We start from the raw sequence: 20,920 nt of genomic DNA on the forward strand, positions 1-20,920 counted from the left end.
TGAGACAATCTCATACTAACAGAAGATGTATTGACTCCTCTCACTTATAAACAGGTCAATCTACATGCCTAATTGTCCTTTTCTCACTATATTTATACACGTGCTTCTGTGATACAGCCTCTAAAATCAGCTGAGAGCCTCTTCTAAAAGACCAGTATTCTGTGGTGCTCTTCATTCTTCTGGTAAACGGGCTCTCTTGAGCAGTAGCTTACTGGCCTCAATTAGTAGGTCAGAAACAGAGTTTCAGACTGCATCAAAATGTACAGGTGATCATTATTTACTTTTGTCATTTCTTGGTTGAAATACCAATTTGTGCAAAGAGCCTTCTTACTTCTCTTTAAAGCCCCATTTCTGCCATAAGGAGAGCTTCAGTTAATCATCAGGAAAGGGCTCTGGAAATGGAGAACCCTGTCCACTCCAATGCAGGGACACGAACCAGGACTCTCTGGTTGAGAATGCAACCAGCATTCAGAGCAAGCTCTACCAGTCAGGGGGGCCCCACAGAACAGCCCACCCTGCCATGCAGACCACTTGGCTGACACTAGCACCAAGTGCTACCTTCCATAAGGACCAGCATGTTAGTGGAGTCCAGGAGGGATGACAGACATCACGTGCCAGCCACAGCAATTCACATCATCACAAATGACCCTATTTAAGGAGTTCTCACACTCCCACAGGACCCTGCCATGGCTCTTAAAAATCAGGTCCTCAGAGATACATCAACAGACTTACCATCATGCTGTTGTTCTGCTCCTGTCTCGCTTCCTGCAAAATACTGCTAAAGAGTTCGAGGTAATTCAGATTCTCTTCTATCACATGGATAAAATTTTCCCTGCAGGGAAGGGAAGGCATAAGATGACAGATTTAAAACACAAAGTAAGACCAACATCAAAAGGCCCTGCACCGGGGAAAAAAAAAAACCACCCAAACCAAACAATAAACAAACAACCCCCAAACCGATTTATAGGAGCTCTCTGCAATTGTAGCAGATACCTTGTAGGGCACAAAAACATGCCTTGAGGTGGCACCCTGCAGATCCCTACCCTGGAAGTATGGATTTGCACTCCCTTCCTTACAGAGGAACTGCACAAGCCACACTGAAACTCAGCCTTAACAGAACCTAGGAAGTGAGCTGGGTACGAGGGGCTTGAAATTACTGCCCATTCCCCATAAGGTTTACATCTCTTGACTCTTTGTACAGCGCCTAGTACAGCGAAGTCATGGTTCAAAGAGGAGCTCTGAGGCAATCCAAAGGCACCTTGCTCAGGAAAGCACCTACTAAAAAGGTGATCACCCCACATTACTCAGAGACAAAAATTGCCCCGCAGCAGCAGACAGAAAAGAGGAAGTGGGAAAGGTTGCTCAGGGTTTCAGAAAAATCAACTGACTTCCAGCAAAAGCCTGCTTAGAAGATGTGTATCTTCAGAACCTAGGTGTTTCCCTGACCACCCAAAAAGAAAGAGACGGCCAAATGGTTTGATGCCAATGTTCACAGCCCCTGCCACAGCCCTCACAAAACTAGCACTGCTGCAGATCAAGGGCTGAGCAGTCTGAGGGGCACCTTCCCTTCTGTTATGCTGATGGGAAGTAAAATTGCTAATGAAGCAAAGAGAAACCTCTCAGCTCCTGACAACTCTTATTCAGCTAAGACTGGCTGAGAGAGAAGGGCCTTAATAACCAAATCCAAACCCAAGACAGAGTAACATGACGTGCAAGAAACGAACAGCACAGTGCTTTATCTGAGAGTGGTATGTGGAACTTGCTCAGGACCAGAGAACCGAGGTTTCTGAATAAAGAGTCCAACCTAATTCCTGATTTTTTAGAGCATTAGTGACACATGAGCTACTGAAGCATTTTTTGCAAGCATAAAAAACCCCCCAGATATTGAACCAGAAGGATTGCTTAGTACTGACCCCAACTTCAGACCTCCATTTGAATTGAGACTTTTTAAAATCACTGAAGCTGTAAGCAGCACTAAATATGGCCTGATTTATCTGGGACTTGCACCAGAACCCGGGCATGAAAAGAAACTGCATTTTGGCTCAAAACCTTATTGCTGCATTTTGCTGTGATATGACCAGAGGCAAGTTACTAAAACTCCAGTCAGGAGTTGAACAATGTTGCCTTTAGAGACAGTCTAGCATACCAAAACTCTCCCTGCACAGCATATCCAAAAACCACCACATGGGATGTGGTGAAGACATGCCCCTCAGGCCCCCTCAGCACTGGAGACTCCAGCAGCAGAGGACAGGATTTCAGAGTGTATGCATACAAAATGGCTACAGTGACTTCTCTGCAGTGGCCTCCTTTCCCAACAGCTCTTACCCATCTTCAGGAGTTGCCATAGATGACAGAGGGTGAGGTACGTTCCCTGAGGAGCTCTGTGCGAGCCACGTGGCTGCCGGAGTTGAGGCTGTGCCTTCCAGGCTGGAGCTTACCAGCGATCGAGAAGAGCTCTGCGTCTAGAAAAAAGAAATTAATCTGCTGTGATGGACAAAGGAAGAATTTAGTGAGGCTTAATTATTTTGCATACAAGACTTGTGATTAAACATAAGCACTGTTCGTAACACATACGCACAATCTAGGTCATGCCTGTGGCTGGCAAGTCAGCTGATACAACCCTCCACAGTTCTGCAGATGTAGCTGGTACCAAATGCCTCTGCATGAAAGTCACCTGTGTTGTACATGGCATGTCTTCTACACTGAAAAATTAGGAGGCGGTACCATGTCCTAAACTGTGAGTCATGCACAGCAGCAACTCTTCTGACAGGAGAAAGACATACATGTTTCCTATACCAACCTTAAATGTAGGTACGTGGAAATCAGATTGCTTCAGCTGTATAGTCACTATAATTGATGCAGAAAAAACAGTGTAGTCTTAAAACACCTTAAACTAACCAGGAAAGCACCTGTTTTGCTTTTGCAGCACTAAAATCACGATAGGTTTAATACATGAGGTTGAAGTTCACCTATCCCAGCGTAAGCCGTCCAACAGCAGCTGACACTAGACGTTCAGGGAACATAAGAACAAGGTGCACAGCATGGCATGTCTACTGTACCCCAGCCACCAGAGATTTGCAGTTTGATGACTTACTGGGACCAAGGACTCCTCTACTGGGCTGCTTTTCCATGAATTTGTCTACCCTGTCAACTTTTAGCATCTCAAACTCCCCTTCTCTACAGTAAAATCAACAACTGTGTGGTAGTTATTCTTTTTTGGTCTCTTCAGTGTTTCATGTGATGTCCCCTGGCTCCTGCACTGGAAGGAAGAGCTAACAAATAGTCCAAAAGCTACTTACGCAAGCAATTTTCAGCAAATGCCATATCTCCCTTTGTCTTTTGCCCTGCATCTGCATCACTGAGTTGTCGGCTTCCTTGATGTTATTTAGAGCCACTTCAATCTTTGGAAGCAAGTCAATAATCTTCTGCTTACAGCCCAAGAGCTTGCTATAATAAAAAACAAACACAAAGTTACTTTCCAGCTTGTGTGGCAATACATTCTGGCAAAACCAAAAGCCTAACCTTCGGATTCAAGAAAAATTCTTTAAGAACACCCCTTTCTCTTAGCACAGCACTGTGACAGCTGCAGGTACAAAACCTGCAAGACTGGAGGGACCCCTGGTAAAGACTCGAAAAAGCAGGCAGATGACATTACTATTAATACCCACAATATAAGCTCTTCTTATTTGAAATGCAAAAATTGATCCTGATGACAGTGGACAGCACAGCAACTCAACCACGGTATTTTATTAATCTTCTCTGGTCTGTGTTGGTCTCTGTAGGCTGACCATACCATAGCTAACAACTTTCTTTATGGGATCTACTAAGCATAAGCCACACATGAAAATAAAACTAAATCATGCTTTGCTAACTACTGAGATCTGCATGATGACATTTTTTCTGAGCTACTTGAAGAATTAATGAATTAATGAACGAATCACTGTGGTGTCTTCTCAGCTGTTACATTATTCCTTTTTTTCCTTAAGATTTTAAATCCCAACCTAAACACTGGCAGAATTTGTCTCATTTTAAAGTGAACTCTTGGATGCTAACAGTACAAGCTTGTGCATTGTCCTCCCCTTCCCTATTAAGTTATACAAATTAGCTATATGTTTTAATAAAGTAAATGGAAATTCAACACAGACACAAAGGAACAGAATTAATATTGCTGTGAGAAACGTATACCTGTGGATGGAGCTTCTGGGCTCCAATCTCCATGGTTTTCCCTCTCCTTTCCTGCTACAAAGCTACAAATTGCATTTGCTTGGGTTTTTCTCTGCATAAAGTACCTGAGATGGCCAAAGAGCTCCTTGAGAACTCGGTCTTGGCTCTGTACTGTCTGCACAATGATCTTCACCATGTCCGTGCTGTCACTGTAGGCATGATCTGGAAGGGCCATGAATCACCACATTAGTAAAATGCTCTTCAGCAAGGAGCTACTCTGAACACAAACATTCAGAGTCAAGGACAGATTTGACTTAACGAGTGCAGCCAAACAAACTGAAGCCCAATGAAACATCTTAAAGTCTGTCAAAATCTCTCATTAGGCACAGCTCTTCCTTAATGTCTCTTCTCGCCATAGTAATATATACAATTCCAGCCACTCTTGCTGTCTAGATACTGGCTTCAATAAGGACTGCAGGTAGTTGCAAAATGCACAAGTAACTAAATCTTTCTGCTCACCAGTTACTATGTTCAGAACATAATAAGGCCCAAACATGGGGCTCCATCCAGTACAATTGAGAGACAGGAGGAGAGGGAGAAAAGAGACTGCCCTTTGGTGGGAGTGGCAACAGAGGAACAGCAGTTCTTCCCATGTCTGGGGTGAGTAAAGCAACAGTATTGGGGGCAGCAAAAAAGGTAGAGAATGCCAGAAGGCAGACACATGTTCAGGGCAGATGCTCCAAGACTGAAAAACAAAAGACAAACCCATGGCTGAGGAACAGAACTACAGAATTTGGGAGAGCTCTAGGCTCAGCAAAAAGACGAAATCATCTTAAGGTATGCCCTTGAGTCTGGCTAATTTTAATACAATCATTTGCCTTCTAAACAGTATTTTCTGGGTTTGAGTTCAGAAAAATTAGTCACGGGGTACCAGTGTGAAATGGCTTTTGAACCATCTCCTTCCATACCTGGAGGTCTTGTTTTTAATTGCTTGTACAGGTCTATGGCTCTCTGTTCCCTGTAAAAAGAAGAAAATTATTCATATATGTATCAACAAGCCAGTAACTCAAGAAAAAAAAGCATTGCAATTAAGTTATCCCTTGCTGAACCTCATACATTGGAGATGCCACCTTCTTCTACAGCTAGTATACAAGTATGATATTTGGAACACAGGGGACGGTCTTTCTGTGATGGAAACCAACTCTTCCCTAAAAGCTGTCTCTCTTTTCCTCTGATTATGCATTTTCTTGTCAGATAACCATACCAATTGAAGGTTATTTTCAGTTTCAAATTTTCATGTGGCTCAGCTGTGCTTTCCTTCCATGGTATCCTGAATTATGAAATTTCTTTTTTGTAACTATAGGTACTTCTGCACAACTGCCCGTTCTGCATTTTTTGCCTGAATTTTTGTGATATTCTGTAAGTGGAAAGACAGCTGCATCACAAACAAGAGGACAGTGTTTCTCTTCTTCCCACCCTTGAACAAATCTTCACCGTTCTGAATCAAAAGTCTGTCAGAAACAAGTAGCAGTTTAGCCAGTTCTAACTCTGCTTTTGGGCCCTCAACAGGCTTCTTCTTCCCCCCAGCTGCCCTTAGATCACCCCAATACTGTTTCAAGAGATCATGCAAGCTGCTTCTGCTTATCTAAGTTAGCATTTCTAGTGAACTGGATAGTTATCCATCTTCAAACTCCTACATCAGCCAAGGATAGGGGGAGAGGTGCTCTTTACTCCTGCTGCACTGGTAAAAAGAGAACATTAGCATCCAGCACCATCAGGTAAATCTGAGATATCACCCAGGATCCATGTGTGTCTCATGGCTGTGTATCTCAAATCTTAAGCTAGTGCTCTACAGTATGCTTCCCTATACAGCCCCAAAAACTGAAGAGCAGGAGACTCAATCTGTTCTCCATTTCACTCCTCATTAAGAGGAGTAGCTTTAGACCAGAATAATCAACAGCTTAGGGCACACTTTAAGCACCTTGCAAATAGCCAATGGGTTTGCAGTGGAGGAAGTGCTTAACAACGTTTTAGGAGGCAGGTTCATTTTTAGTTTAAGCTGCTCTGAATGGGGGCTACTGCTGCAAGAGGTGGTTCTCCCTTCCACCACTTCCTCCCCTGTGCATTAGTTCTGCTGCTCCTGCAACGACACGTGGATGAAAAGCAACTTAGCTGATCTACCTCTGCAAAGAAGGAGGGGGGAGAACATGCCAGGAACAAGCACATTTCCTCCCAGAATACTCAGTCATTCAGAAGAGCTCTTATTAACAACAGATTTAGTGGCTATTCAGTCTTGGTGGCTATTCGATCCCTCTCTTTTATAATTGTCACTTGTGCTCTCAGCAAGAGGCTAAACTACAAAAAGTCTTCCTAAGATCAGTAATACCAGTTAGCTCTTTCATACTTTAATACTTAAAAAAATTCAAGTTTCCAAATATTCAAGAATCCAAGAGTTGTTAATTATCCTTCCTTTGAAAACACATTGAAGATACTTAACAGGACTTTACAATGACATCATCATTTTCTCACTCAACACTATAAAATTCACTCTTCTCTGATGCAAAAAGATGCTCTGCATTTTTCAGTTGAGACCAAGATATATCTTAGACCCACCCTCTTCTAAGATGAAATTTCATAGTCAGTGACAGAGAAGTGTCTTGTCCTCTCCAGCTCTCTTTTCCATGTTTCCCCAGGTCTAGTCATTGTGTGGCTGCAGGGTAAGTTAGGTAAGCTAGATGAGTTTACCCATGCAACTGAATGTTAATCTTTCTTGCACAGCTAGCTTTGGGATAGAGCAGTGTCCTATTCTGCCTTATAATGCTGCCAAGTGATCATGATAACTTCAAGAAGAATGAGGAACATACAGTCACAAGTGGTGGGATCTTCCCTTTTACTAGCAAAATGATCTTAAACCAACTGCAAACTACTCTGTACTTGCAGTTTGCAAAAAGCAGAGAGTGCATTTCAAAAGCGCTGATGGAACCACCAACAGAGAAAAAAAAAACCCTCAGACACTGCAATACACAAAATCCATTTACATGCCATAAAAATAATAAGCAAAGGACTTACAAGCTCTCCATGACTTCTCCCTGGCGCCTTGCATATGGACTCTTCTGAAGCTCTACAATCTCTGTGTGCAGAGCCATGATCTGCTCATCCAGATATCCAATATCTTCAGCCTAATGGCAAAATGTAGGTATAAATCAAACTGGAGGAGGAGAGCAGTAAAGTAGATAGAAAGATCCCCAGAGTACCACACAGAGTTTAGGAGAAAAAAGCTCTTTGACATGACGGCTGCTACAATAATTGAGGTTAGTGTTATTATCTTCTCAGTGCATGATATCACCTGGATCCAAATCTCTGACAACCACATTGGATGAGAAAAATCAGTTTCTTCACAACTCCTACCTCTTTGAGATGCGTGCTGTGCGTGTGCGCACACACACACAGACACACTCTCTGGCTCTACGTACGTTCCAGCAGCGAAGGTTTTTTTCTCCTACTCTTACCTTATGGACAGAGGGTGCTCTCACATTTTACCCTCCCATATGCATTTTGGTCTGACATTTCTCCGGTATTTCACATCTTCCTCAAAGCAATATAAAAGGTACTGATCTTATACCAAGCCCCCACATAAGTTAGGTGAGGCAGCCAACAACAACATTTCTGAGCATAAGGAGTGGGTATGTGGTAACAGACATGCACTGGAGATCCCCAGCATGGTTAAGAAAGCACTGGTCACTGTAATCGGTCTTAGTGCCATGGACTGTGGGCACTGATCTGCTTTCCTGAGAAAGTATTTTCAGCCATTTCAGCTTTTCCTTTCTGACTTGAGGCTGTAGGACCTGAAAATTTATCATCTTACATAACGTACCCCTTGCTGAAGCTGCAGAAGTACTTGGTATGAGGCTATATAAACGGGATGTGACCCCTTGATCAGAAAGGAATGTCTGTAGGTCTTGCATCTTGCAGGCAAAGAATAAACCAAGAAGAAGAAGCAGCGAGAAGCCACATAATCAAAGGAGAATTAGATTGTGAGAAAAATGTGAAGTAAACCCTGTTATCAAAAGAAATGTCTTTATCTGGAGCACCGTGACTCACCACACAGCATAACTGTATCTCTTGAATTCACAGAAGTTAAGCTGCCTGCTAGATAGACTGAGATACCACTGTGTATTACAGAGTAAAATATTTTCAATTCCTGATAAATGGACATGGTGTGACTATACATGTGCACTGCACGGCTTGAAGACAGAACATAATTCTGATGGTCCACAAAGTAAATATTTGTTGAGCTTCCTGTTTTTCTGGAAACAGCCAGTGACAGCTTTGAGTTATTCTGCTAGAAGCAGCCTCCCTTTTATCTTTCTTGCTTCCTAAGAGGGAGCAACAAGATCCCAAAATTTAAAGAGCTAACCAGAGGTAAATTCAGGTGGGAATCACAATTCCCCTACTCTATCATATCACAGCAAGCAGATTCAAGGCTCCAAGAACCTTTTGACTTAGATCAGGATAGGTAATGGATCCCAGAACCCAAACTACCCAGTCTACTACCTCACAGGGGAAAAACAGGCAATGTAATTTGTTTGTGTTTCTAATGGTGTCTGCAATTTTTATGTATTAATCACTGTGCTCTGTATTACTATGATGGCTGATACAAAAAATCCCTGCAGGGGAGAGCAGAAATGCAAGACACCAGCCAGCAAACTACGTGACAGTCCTGGTCAGCAGAACATGCAACGTTCTTGGCACTCTTACAGTTAGCTGTTATCACAGAGCACAAAAAACACAGTACTTTTTGAGGTATTTTAAAGACCTCTACTCTGAGAAATACATTACAAATGTGCTGATTTTTCCTTGCATTCCTCCTGAATGCTCCCCTCTCCCAAGCTTTATTCAGCACATCCAGTAGAAGAAAAGAAGAAACAGCTTTTGACAATAAACTACAATCATCCTCTGTCCCTAGTTTTCATAGCTAAAAGCCTATTCCTTCCCTCTAAAGGTCTGGACAGAACTGCAGGTATAATTATTCTTTGTCAAAAAGGCCTCTGTCTCCTCATCGTTTTCAGCAGAGGCAAAACTAAAATGCTCGTTACCAGAAGACAGAGATCAGAATTCTAAACAGTAGATAAATTTCAACTAGCCTTTCTTGCAGAACTAACTCTGAGAAACAGAAAGCCATTACATCAGCTCAACTGTCCATAAACCACAAGTGAAAACATCTGTTAACTGTTAGGACTACTCAGAGTAAGAGCTGGCTCTAGCTCTGCTCTAAATTTATTAAGGATGACTCTCATTAAAAACTAATTTGCATCTTTATTTGCAGCAGAAATTGATGCTTGTACTCCTAAATGAAGTACTGCAATTTTGAAATCACTGCATAGTAAGTGATAGGTATTATTTTCAGCTTTAGCAATGGAAGTTTTTCTGTGCAATAAATCCAACCAGGAAGACTCCTGTCTATAGCAATGCTGTTTCTTTTGGGCAATAAATAACCTGTCTCTATAGCCTACTTTCCGATACAGACAACAGAGTCCAGTGCCATTTGTGTTGGTTTTGCTCAAATCACTAGATTCAAACAACCCGGCAACTGGGGACTGTTTCTTTTTTAATGCACCTGCAATGATATTCCCATTCCCACAGCAGGTAAGATATGAAACACACTGAAGGGACAGAGCAGTGGCACATATGACACTAAGTTCCTGTCATGATCTCCTTCACAGACAGATAATGAAGCATCTTTAATATCCCCTACCTGTGCACACTGAGAGGCCTTTTCTTCCATCTCCTTCCAGGCTTTGAGCATCTTTTCTGAAGCTTTGGAGAAGAGAGTTGTTAATTTTTAAAAAGATACAGACACAAAAATGAAGCATGACCTGAACTTTACATACATCAGTTGAATTTGAACACAAAGAGCGTGACACTGAATCTCCAAGCAGCAGTCATGACTCAGAGATCACAGAGACAGCAAAGTTGCAACTTAACAACTCCATACTTGACCTTAACTCACATACAAACCCTTTGTTAGGATTTCACTACTGTTTGCAATCACTGGCCTAAAATGAGTTTCAGTCAAACTCCACCATTAAGCTCAACAACTGCCACTTTTGATTAAACACAGACTGTCCAAAATCAGTTCACCGAGTCTTTCCATTTTCCATCATCGTCCTTCAGCCCAGTCATAATTTTTGACTCAAGTTTCAGTTTTTAGCAGTATATCCAAACTACACATAAGTCTTACTATTCTCTCCTGAACAGTATTTGTAAGATCAAGACATTTCTGTAACATTAAAACCATAGCTGGTGCTTTTTCACCTCATCTCTCATCCTGACTTATGCTACCTCCTGATACCAAGCACAGCTAGATCACTCCCTTAGCACTGTTCAAAAGAGTGTTTCTACAGTCACCATGCTCATTTGTTCTACCATGGATGGTTAGTGGCCCTTCCACCACATATCAAGTGCAGCAACTCTGCCCTCCACTTTGTGCTCAGTGACAACTCCAAATGAATCAGAGTCTGAATGAATAAATAGCAAACATTTACATCACCAGTACTATTAATACTCTAATTTTATTTATTTTTATTAGCTTGGTGTTCTCAGTGGGGAACAGCTGACCTCCTGTTTCACTGTCACTGAAGGTCTCCAAAAAACATTTATCTTCCTGCCTTTGCTTCTGCCAAACTCTTCTCCTGCATCTGCCCCAGCTAAAACATACCCATAAAGATGCTGAGGAACACACTGGCAGCTGCTGCATTCATTATTTTTTTTTTAATGCTAGTTCTTACCCACAGCCCTTCATAGTCAATCTGATCCTTTATAGGATCAGACAGGACACACAGGCAAGTATTACACAATACGTACATATGCCATAAGCCATCTGGTCACTGTATCTCTCCAGGTCGAGGCGAATGCTTTGATGAAAGAATTCCAGCTTTGCTTTCAGTTGCTGAGATGCTGACACCATATTGTTTTTCATTTTGATTAGGTTGGCATTATATCGAAGAAGACTGAGCCTAACAAATGAAACAAGAACAGCAAGTCAGCCAAAAAGTGCATCTGGACTTGTGGCCAGTGCTGTCACATTACCTGAAAAAAAGACATAGCTAGCAAAAAATTTTGTATGATCCTTGGAACAGGGAGTTTCAGTGGGGTCACAGACTCCATCTCACGTCCTCAGAAGCTGCAGGTCCTCAGCAAGCAAAAGAGGAAGTCCTCATTTCCCAGGTTTTTTTGTCAAGCTCACTTAAACAGTCCTTGCAGTGTAGAGTATTTCTTAGCTTTTAAAGAGTCCTGTAGCGCATGTTGCCCCTGATGAATTCTGGTCCCTTCTTAATCACTTGAGATATATGACACTGCCCATTCTGTGATTCAATCAAACAACAAACCCCTACAAATACAACGAACAGTTCCACTCATTCTGCCACTTTCTGTGGCAGAATCGTTTCTGTGAAACAATTATTCTGGGCTGCATTAGGAGGAACATTGCCAGCAGGTCGAGGGAGATGATCCTCCCCCTCATTTCAGCACTGGTGGGGCCACACCTGGGTCCAGTTATGGGTTACACAGTACACCAGAAACATGGACATACTGGCGAGAGGCCAATGAAGGGCTATGATGATTATTAAGGGACTGGAGCATCTCTCCTATGAGGTAAAGCTGCAAGAGCTGGGACTGTTCAGCCATGAGAAGAGAAGGCTCGAGGGGGATCAAAATGTACAAATACCTGAGGGGAGGGTGTACGGAGAATGGAGCCAGGTGCTTTTCAGTGGTGCCCAGTGACAGGACCAGAGGCAATAGGCAAAAAATTGAAACACAGGAGGTTCCCTCTGAACATTAGGAATCTCTTTTTTTACTGTGAAGGTGACCAAGCACTCGTAGAGGTGGTGCCCAGAGAGGCTGTGGAGTCTCCATCCTTGGAGATATTTAACAGCCATCTGGACATGGTCCTAGGCAACCAGCTCTAGGTGACCCTGCTTGAGCAGGGCGGGTCAGACTGGATGACCTCCAGAGGTCCCTGCCAACCTCAGCCATTCTGTGAGTCTGTGACTATATTCAAAGTTCAAGTTTTTTCAGTTATTATCAGTCAGGCACTATGCAGTAAAATTCCTGGAGTGGAATAAGCTCCCAGCCCAAATATGTTTTATAATGTAAAAGTAGAGAACAGCAGAGGGCTGTAAAATTGTGGCTAACCCAAGCTCCCCGAGATGTACCTTTCCATGCAAACAGTCTCTGTATTTGCACAACGAATCTTCTGAATGAGGAGTAACAACTTACATGGCAGCTCTCTGGCCCTGGAAAAGCCTGCTATAATCTTCTTTTAGCCCAATCACGTAGTGAACTGCTTCTGCCCATACTTTGCGCAGCTGAGGAATTGGCAGTTGGATTTTACTATCCTGTACTGAATGAAAAAAAAACCACATCTGTACACAAATGAAAGGACAACTCTACAGAAGGATTTCAGTGCTTACAATGTTCCTAATTCCTGCTCCAGGTGCCTAAAGGATCAAGTCACATAAGATCTGCTCAGTTTTTATGTGATGCTGCCTAAGCATGTATAAGCTTTTCATGTTACAGCTCCCCGCGTATTTGACAGCCTGCTACTGGCCATGCAACAGCTCATGTCTGAACTCACAGCTACAAGAGTACTGATTTCTTTGAGCACTTTGGCCTATTGACACTAGCAAACACACGGCACACTGCATGAAACACAGCACAAAGCAGGACCCATGTGTGGTTTTATCAAAAAACTCTATCTAAAGCACTTGCCCAAGCTAGCAAAGCAAATTTAATTGCTCCATTTAATCAACTGATACTGGTCACTGTTGGGATGTGTGTTTCATCTGAAAATGTGTACAAATCTTTTGTACATTTCCTCCCAGATTCCTGATGCAGATGTTTTAAGGCGAAAAGATGCAGGACTTATGTGCGTTCCCCTATAGAGACAGAGAAGTGTCAGTACATTGGGATATCAATAAACACATTGTAAAAAGCCTTAGCTCGAAGAGATTCAGCACAATGACGTCACACAATGAGATTCACCAGACTAAAATAGCCCAGAACACAGAAAAAAAAAGATCAGAATAAACCTGAGTGACACAAAGGATACAAGGAAAACCAGCACAATTTCTGCAGAGCCAGACCAAAGAAAATTAAGCTACTTAACAGTATCTCACAAGGCATTCCTTGCACATGCAGTATGCCACTAGATGTCTCCTGTCCCTTGACACTATTTTTTCTTTCATAGAGGTATACAAGGTCCTTCATACAGGTATATTGAGTACCTTCACAGAGGTACATTAGGTCCTGCAGATGACTGCTGTCATTTCCGGAGATGTGTAAGGGAAGATGTAAGCAGAGAAGCAGCTTTCATGCATAGTCTAAAAGTATACTGATGATGCCAGGGCCAGGCAGCAGCACTAGAACTAAGAGGGACCAATTGGAGCAGATCCCACCAGTATCCATGCAGCAATAGACAGGCTCTACTCTTAACAACTCAAGAGGAAAGAGGGGCCTGGGCTTTCTCAGGCACTTGGCTCTGCTTGGTGAGACCAGAAGCTGAAACAGTGCTATGGGGTTATAGATACATTATCACTAGAGCTGAAAACTGTTGGGAAGAAAGTACAAGAGGTTTTGAACCTCTGCCAAGTGTCTCTGAAGACCAGCCCTAACTCATAACCGCCACAGGGGAATGACAGCAGTTCTGCAACTGGTGCAACATGGCCAAATACACTGGCTTGGCTCTGTGATCAGAGCAAGGTGGATTTCCTGACACAGGCCCTGAACTATCAGCAGCACAGAATGAGGGACCTGTTCTTTCACTTAGGCAAGACATGAGAGATGGATCACAGCTGAAATGCAACTGGTCACAGACAGTATAGGGCAAAAAGGTAATCTATATCCTCAAGATGCTGATACGGGGTTCAGAAGCATCAATCTAGGAGAGCTGTAGGAGGGCAACTGCTCATGAACATCCAAAGCACCCAGTCTCAGGAGACAGGACTGCAAGGAGCTGAAACCTGTTTGTACCTGTGCACAGGAAGTAGGAAAAAGGATATGTGCACAAATTCTACAGATGCTAAACCCTAAGACAAGAAGGTCCATGACCCTTTGTACCACCAAAGGATGTCTATGTGGGCGATCACTCAAGTTCTGCAAACATATCCCAGCATGATGTCACTGCAACACTCTGTGGATGTGAAGGGACAAGACCCTTTAGCAGAGCAGAAGGTTGTGCAAATGAAATCACAGCCCCCAAGACAGAATCTTCTTTCCAGGATGTAGTGTGCTGACATAACCAAAATTTTCCCTCTCCAGGCTACAAGATTAGGTTGCACGTATTTCTTCCGAAGCCTTCCTTCACACCATAGTTCTGTTTTAAGTGGGGCAATGTTTAGGTGGGGTAGATGCACAGAATTTAATACAAGGGCAAAAACCTTAAATGAATTCTTAAGTTGCTCTATAGAAGAGTTCCCAAAGGGCAGGCAATAAATTCTCTGAACTGCTACATCTACAAAATGTGGAGATACAGCACTGCAGATGAAACTTTGTTAGGTTACCCCATGTTCTTAAATGGTCCTCTTTGAATTAGACACTGCCCTTCAAGGCAATACACAGAGATTTGTAAGGCAAATCTACTTTCATATCACATGAGAAGCAGCGCTTCCAGTTCCCAGCTGTCCTCCAGCATACTTACCAATGTAATTTACACAATCAGACAGACTCCGAGAAGCAAAGGGTCCATCATAGACAGTTTTGCTTTTATCAAACAAATAGACCATGTAGCTATCCCAGCCTCTCTGGTGAGAAAAGATAAGAGAACATAAACAAGAGAAATCCCAAACATAGCTCCTACTAACCCAGAGGGTCCTGGTTACATTCTGAACTAATTATTGTGGGCAGACACTCTTCTTATCAGGTGCCTTAAAAAACTGATTTTCATAGATCCGACAGAAACACAGGACCCTTTGCTAGCAAGTTACTTTATTTAAATATTTAGACAGAGTATAACTATAGGAATCTGCTAACATTACCCAAGAAAGGAAATAATGCTAGACGTTAGGAGTTACTACACTTACAGAGCAAACTGTCTCCACTGGAAAAAAATTAAGGCAATTTATCTTCCCTAAGACTTTAAATTCCCTGAGAAAGTGACAGACATTCAACGAACAGAATCGTTCTTACTACGCCATCAATAACACACTGGGAAGCAGGTTTCCGAGGGTCCAGGCAAATCCCTGTTTCCAACAGCAGTTCCTGATTTCCAGTACTTATTCCTGTTTCAAACTCAATCCGAATCTGAAGGGAATGAAGGCTTTCCTCAGGATGCAAGAGAAATGAAACAATCTTGGCAGAGGTCATATTTAGGATGTGTACTATCTGTAAAAAGAGTACAAACTGATTACAAGTCACTGGCTATCAAAGACAAAGGAAACAAAGGTCTGGGAGGGAGTATGTAGCAATTAACATGTTAGACTGAGAGCATCATTTGAGTTCTAATGACTACAGTAATCAAGTTCAGGAGTAAAGCCCCACATAATAAAGCTCAAAGCCTGGGCCTGTAATTTTTAACTTGATGTCAGAGAAAATTACAATCAAATGCACTAACAGCCTTCACAAGTCATGCTGCAGCTTAATTACATCAAAAGAATGGTAACATGCTAGCATAAAGGCCATCTTGACCCTTGTTGGCTCTGATGCTGGCTACTACTGCTGCCAAGAAAGGTCCCCTTTCCTTTAATCCCTCCATACAAAAAAGCCGTTACATACCAGTGCTTGTCTTCTCACTGCTCTCATGTCCCTCTCTATAGTTTCACGATATCTGGACAGAGACTGTAAGACCTAAACCACACCACAGTATACAAATTTCGACCAGTCCCAATTATGGGCACAGTATTTTGTGTTTCAGGCTTTAATTCCTTTGGAAACCTTCCAGATCAGACAAAATTATCCTCTGGCTTCTATACATGCTTGCCTCAGCTAGTCTTACTCTAGCAAAGCTCCAATAATTACTTGAAGGGGAAGAGTCAGGTGAATGTAAACTCAGTTCTACTACAGGTACTACTACAGTATATGGACCTGTAGGTCACAGCATCAGTAGTGGAGTTCAGGAAAACTGTTATTAGCAAACATTAAACCATCATTTGATCTTAGCGAGTCCTTTCTGAGAGGACAGACAGTAATACAGGGTCATTCTTCTGCTCCAAGTGCAAACCTAGAGATTAATATTGCTGGTGGTATTTTGCCTTCAGACATGCATCAGACAGGCTGTATATACACTCACTTCCTGATACCAAGAAAAACATTCCTCATGATCCTGCAGCTGGATGATGCCAGGATTATAGCTTTGCTCCACTGAACACGCGTTCTGTCCTCTGAGATGCTTTCAGTAGGCCTTTACACCCAGTAACAATCCTCACTCACCTTCAAATTCAGTATGTGATCCATTATTAGGAAACAATTTGGACGACTGGTCTCAGGATCTAAACCTCCACCCCTCTGTTGTGGATCCCAGTTCAGCATAAGTTGCAACCAATTTTCCATTGGTTCTACAATTAAACTGAAACAGAAGGGCCATAAGAAAGAGAAGGCAGATATTCTACAACCCTCAGTCCACTTAGAAAGCTAGGGTCTCATAACAGCAATAAGGTTACAACTCTGGTTAGAGACGATATGTGTGTAACATCTGCTGAACATGTGTGAAGAACAGTGATTTCGCTGCTGTCACTCATCCTGACAGCAGGGAAAGCATGGAAGGGGAGGAAAGCACATACAGAGTGAGCATTCTCACTGTAACAACAGTCTTCACTGATCTCAGCAGGAGCACACACCCATCCAATACACCTTGCATTACATTTCTTTTTACATTTCTTCTTCTGACTCCTATTCGTTGAGTCAAAAGTATCTTGACACGTGAGCAAGGTGTGTCAAAATGGATAAGGGGAAGAATTGTTTTTTGGTTCTTTTTCCTCCAAAAACTATCTGTGATGCACATAAAATTGAATAGTTTTCAAAGCCTTGTCTGCAGAATAACCATGCCCATGCTGCAGAGCTGCCTGGAAGGTTCTCCTCCACATTTATCCACACAAGAAGCATGTTAAGTTTATTGCCAAGAACATCTCTGAAGACAGTACACAGTGCAAAAAGCCCAAAGCACTGGCACAAAGCCACTTATTTAATTCTCAGCTCCAGTACTTTTCCTAGAAATCTGCCAGTGCCAATGAGTTGCACTGGACTGCTGGGCAACATCTAAAGACACAAGTGCTAAGTAAGTGACAAATGATCAGAACCTGACTTCTGACTTGGTACAGAGCAATTAATTCAGATTAAAGGCCCTCCTGGAAGTCTTCGGTCTGAGTGCTAGCCCACAGCAGGACCAACATCACAACTACAGCAGGCTGCTCAGGACTCTGTCCAAGCCAGTCTGGGCAGTCCCCACAGATGGAGATCCCCCTACTGCTTGGGGCCCTCTCCCAGGGACACATCACCAGCACGGGGAAACCCTCTTCCTGTGCCCAAATTTCATCTCCCTTATTGTAATTTGTGCTGTTGCCTTTGGTCTTTTTGCTTTGTCCCTCTGAGAAAAGCCTAGACCTGTTGTCTCTGTAACACCCCAATAGATAGTAGAAGACAAAACTAGACTCCCTTGTCTTCTCTTCACCAGAACGAAGAAGCCCAGCTTCACGGGCCTCTCCTTGTATGCTCTATTCAACAGGCTCTGACCATCTTTGTGGCCTCTGCTGAACTTGCAGCAGTTTTCCCAGCACAAGTACTAGAAGCTTCTGCTTTCACAGAGCAGCTAACTCAAGTACTTGGTTTATGAGATTCAATACCATCAAGTTACCTGGTAGATGTTACTCAGAGGCCTTATGATAATGGGTGGGAAGCGGAGTTCACACCGCAAGGTGAACTCCCATCATCCCACAAACTGCAGGGTGAACTGCCATTGGAGAGCCCAAAGTATCAAAAAGAGCCATGTGGCTATGGGCTATTCCTTAACAGCAAATGGTAGCCTGCCAGGAGCTTGAAACGCTCCTTTGGAGAAAGAAGGAGGACCCCTCAAGTGCTTGCAATAAAGGAGGAGGAGCCCTCAGTTTAAAAGACAAGCCAAAAATTATCACATGTAGCCACAAGGACACACTTACCCACAGAGGCTGTGAGGCTGTGGCAAATGGGTACTAAAGCGAACTTCCCCATTCATCTCTTCAGAAGCAAAGATGTGCTTTGGATCCTTCTTCTTGATTTTTTCATGCCTAGAAAATAAAATCCTTTGTGGATATACTGACAATGTTACTTTCATAAAGGGCCAATTGAATATGGCAGCAGCAAAAAGCGCCATGGTCTAGTAGCTTTAGAAAAAACACTCTTCTTTCAGGACAAAGATGACATTTCCAAACAATCCACCCAGAACATCTCCAAGTGGAAGAGGGGTGTCCTTGCAATTAACTCTGTCTCTGGAAACATTTTTGCACATGCTTGCAAAGAGGTCTGGACAGCACCAAACAAGAGGATTAACAGGTAACAATTCACCGACCACAGAGCAAGCCTGCACAACAAAATCACCCTCCATACATTAATGAGACAGATAAGATTTGCAAGAGTCATCTGGCAAAACCACTGCCCTTACCTCAATCTGAGTGAAGCATCTGTAAATGCTAGAAACACAGCATGCTATTGGATCCAGTACCAGGAAAAACATCACCAGCAACTCTGCCTCAGTTTCATCACCTTGGCTCACTTCAGCACTGGTGTGAAGCTTGCCTAGAGCTCAGCTGCTCCCAGAGCAGCAAGATTTCCCAGGGCAAGTCGATAGTCGGCTGTGAGGCAGCTGAACGCTTCTTGCTCCTGGAGGCTGCCAGCCTGCTCTCTGTCCCAGTCAGCCCCAACTGGAACTGAAGCTACACACATGTGGCCTGCACTGTTCTATTCATTCTTTTATAGGGAAGAGGTATTTATAATCTCACTCATTCATTAGTTTTCTACTACTTACGTTAGGAAATCAAGTTTTCCATGTTGGAAAAAATGCAAAAAACACTGAACTATTAAAATAATAAAATCCCAGGAGTTGGCAGTTAAAAGGGAAACTATTGCAACATATTGGCTACAATTATTTTTTGTTAAGACATAATAAGTTTTTAAGCTAACATTTACATAAAAACTCAAATTTATCTTTTATCCTGTTATTATTTCAATACTAACAGAAAAGCAAGTTTCATATTTTTTCTGTTGCAGAATCATCCTTTTAAAAACCAAGCTTACATACACTCCTGGTATTGCAAGGTAAGAAGTGTTTCCACACTATTTTCTATAAAAATATGTATTTCTGCCCCTTCTTCTAGCCCTCAAAAAGCAAGCAGAAACCTCCATATGCAGGTTAAAGTCTTTCAGTCATCACTTTTGTAAAGTTACTTACAAATACATAACTGTGTTTACTACACAAAACATGGTCTGTCTTGCTGTGTTTTATTTATTGCTAAAAACAAGCAACCTCACAGCCTAGGTGAACGAAGGACTTATATCACTCCTTCCCATTACATTTTTCTGACACTGATACACAGACTGGTTTATAATTGTATTTTTTGATTCAAATTTCACTTGTGAAGGAATTATTATGACCAGAGGCTACCACACAACATAATAAGCATGTACTCAATATGTATAAATAGCCAATTGAACCGTAATTGATACTACTAACATATCAATGGCTTCTGCAAAGCATAGCAGACCACCAGCCTCAGTACCTAACTAACAAGAAATTTATCATTCTGGTTCACTCTGTCACCTCACCACAGGCAGTAGCTGTCATTCCTATTGCCCGGCATCACCTCTTGCAGAGTCAGTGTCTTACCAGGTAAACGGCTGTAGATTATGTAAGAACGGCCTAAATCCTGCAATGCATTCGAACACCATCGTGCCAAAGCTCCAGTAATCAACAGTAACTGAGTAGGATTTATTCTCAAAGAGTTCTGGAGCCTAAAAAAGGATCATAAAAAGACACTTTGAAAGTGGTATTTCAGGTCATTGATTTCCTTGCATTTCGGTCAAGACAAAGCTACGTCAAGGTGTGGTCCCGAGTTCCAGAGCAGCAGGGGAACCCTGATGTGGCCCTACTTAGGCTGCCGGGTGGGTCAGGGCCTGGAGCACCCAACCCACAAGGGGATGGGAGGGAGCTGGGCTTGTTGGGTCTGGCTGTGGAGAGGCTGGAGCAGGGGCGGGCTGAGAGCAGCCCCTGACCATGGCAGAGGAAGGGATGGAGGGGACAGATGGGGCCAAACTCATCTTGGAAGCGACGGGTGATAAAACGAGAGGCAACGGCCCCAGGTCTCCATCTGGGAGGTTCAGGCTGGACATGAGGAAACACTTCTTCCCCTGGAGAAGGAACACCCTTGGGACAGCTCCCCAGAAAGGTGCGGGATCTCCATTTTCAGAGTGAAACCCTGAAACGGGCTTGGCTGGGTCAAGCCACGGCTGCCCTGACCTAGTGCTGGTGACAGTCCTGCTGTGGACAGGAGGCTGGACAAGGGACATCTGTAGGTTCCTTTTGACACACACTTCTGTGATTCTATAAAACGTGGCAATGCCACGTCACTTGTATACACGGGGAGGGGGGGAAATCTTACCAAATATTGTAATGTTCCAACAAATGAAGTGCATAAACTTCCTTGATCCAGATCCTTTGCATATCCCAGGTCTATTATTTTGTGAACAATCTGCAGACAGTTTAAATAGTTCACCAGAAGAGTAAATTCAGAGAAAC

At 42.9% G+C, this 20,920-nt stretch overlaps 1 protein-coding gene across 1 annotated transcript in view; it reads right to left on the reverse strand.

Moving 5' to 3' along the window:
- Window positions 1-20,920, reverse strand: part of CHUK (component of inhibitor of nuclear factor kappa B kinase complex) — a 32,116-nt gene that overhangs the window by 1,704 nt on the left and 9,492 nt on the right. The window contains exons 6-20 of the mRNA XM_075025481.1: window positions 20,784-20,873; window positions 20,012-20,136; window positions 18,309-18,416; window positions 16,588-16,723; window positions 15,349-15,543; window positions 14,861-14,963; window positions 12,442-12,565; window positions 11,029-11,180; window positions 9,920-9,981; window positions 7,234-7,343; window positions 5,133-5,182; window positions 4,290-4,386; window positions 3,300-3,447; window positions 2,326-2,462; window positions 733-832 (exon numbers count right to left, since the gene is read on the reverse strand). Coding sequence (XP_074881582.1) covers window positions 733-832; window positions 2,326-2,462; window positions 3,300-3,447; window positions 4,290-4,386; window positions 5,133-5,182; window positions 7,234-7,343; window positions 9,920-9,981; window positions 11,029-11,180; window positions 12,442-12,565; window positions 14,861-14,963; window positions 15,349-15,543; window positions 16,588-16,723; window positions 18,309-18,416; window positions 20,012-20,136; window positions 20,784-20,873 — 1,737 coding nt within the window. The remainder of the gene's footprint in view (window positions 1-732; window positions 833-2,325; window positions 2,463-3,299; window positions 3,448-4,289; window positions 4,387-5,132; window positions 5,183-7,233; window positions 7,344-9,919; window positions 9,982-11,028; window positions 11,181-12,441; window positions 12,566-14,860; window positions 14,964-15,348; window positions 15,544-16,587; window positions 16,724-18,308; window positions 18,417-20,011; window positions 20,137-20,783; window positions 20,874-20,920) is intronic.

The sequence above is a fragment of the Buteo buteo genome, chromosome 4 (genome assembly GCF_964188355.1).
Source record: "Buteo buteo chromosome 4, bButBut1.hap1.1, whole genome shotgun sequence".
Lineage (NCBI taxonomy): Eukaryota > Metazoa > Chordata > Aves > Accipitriformes > Accipitridae > Buteo > Buteo buteo.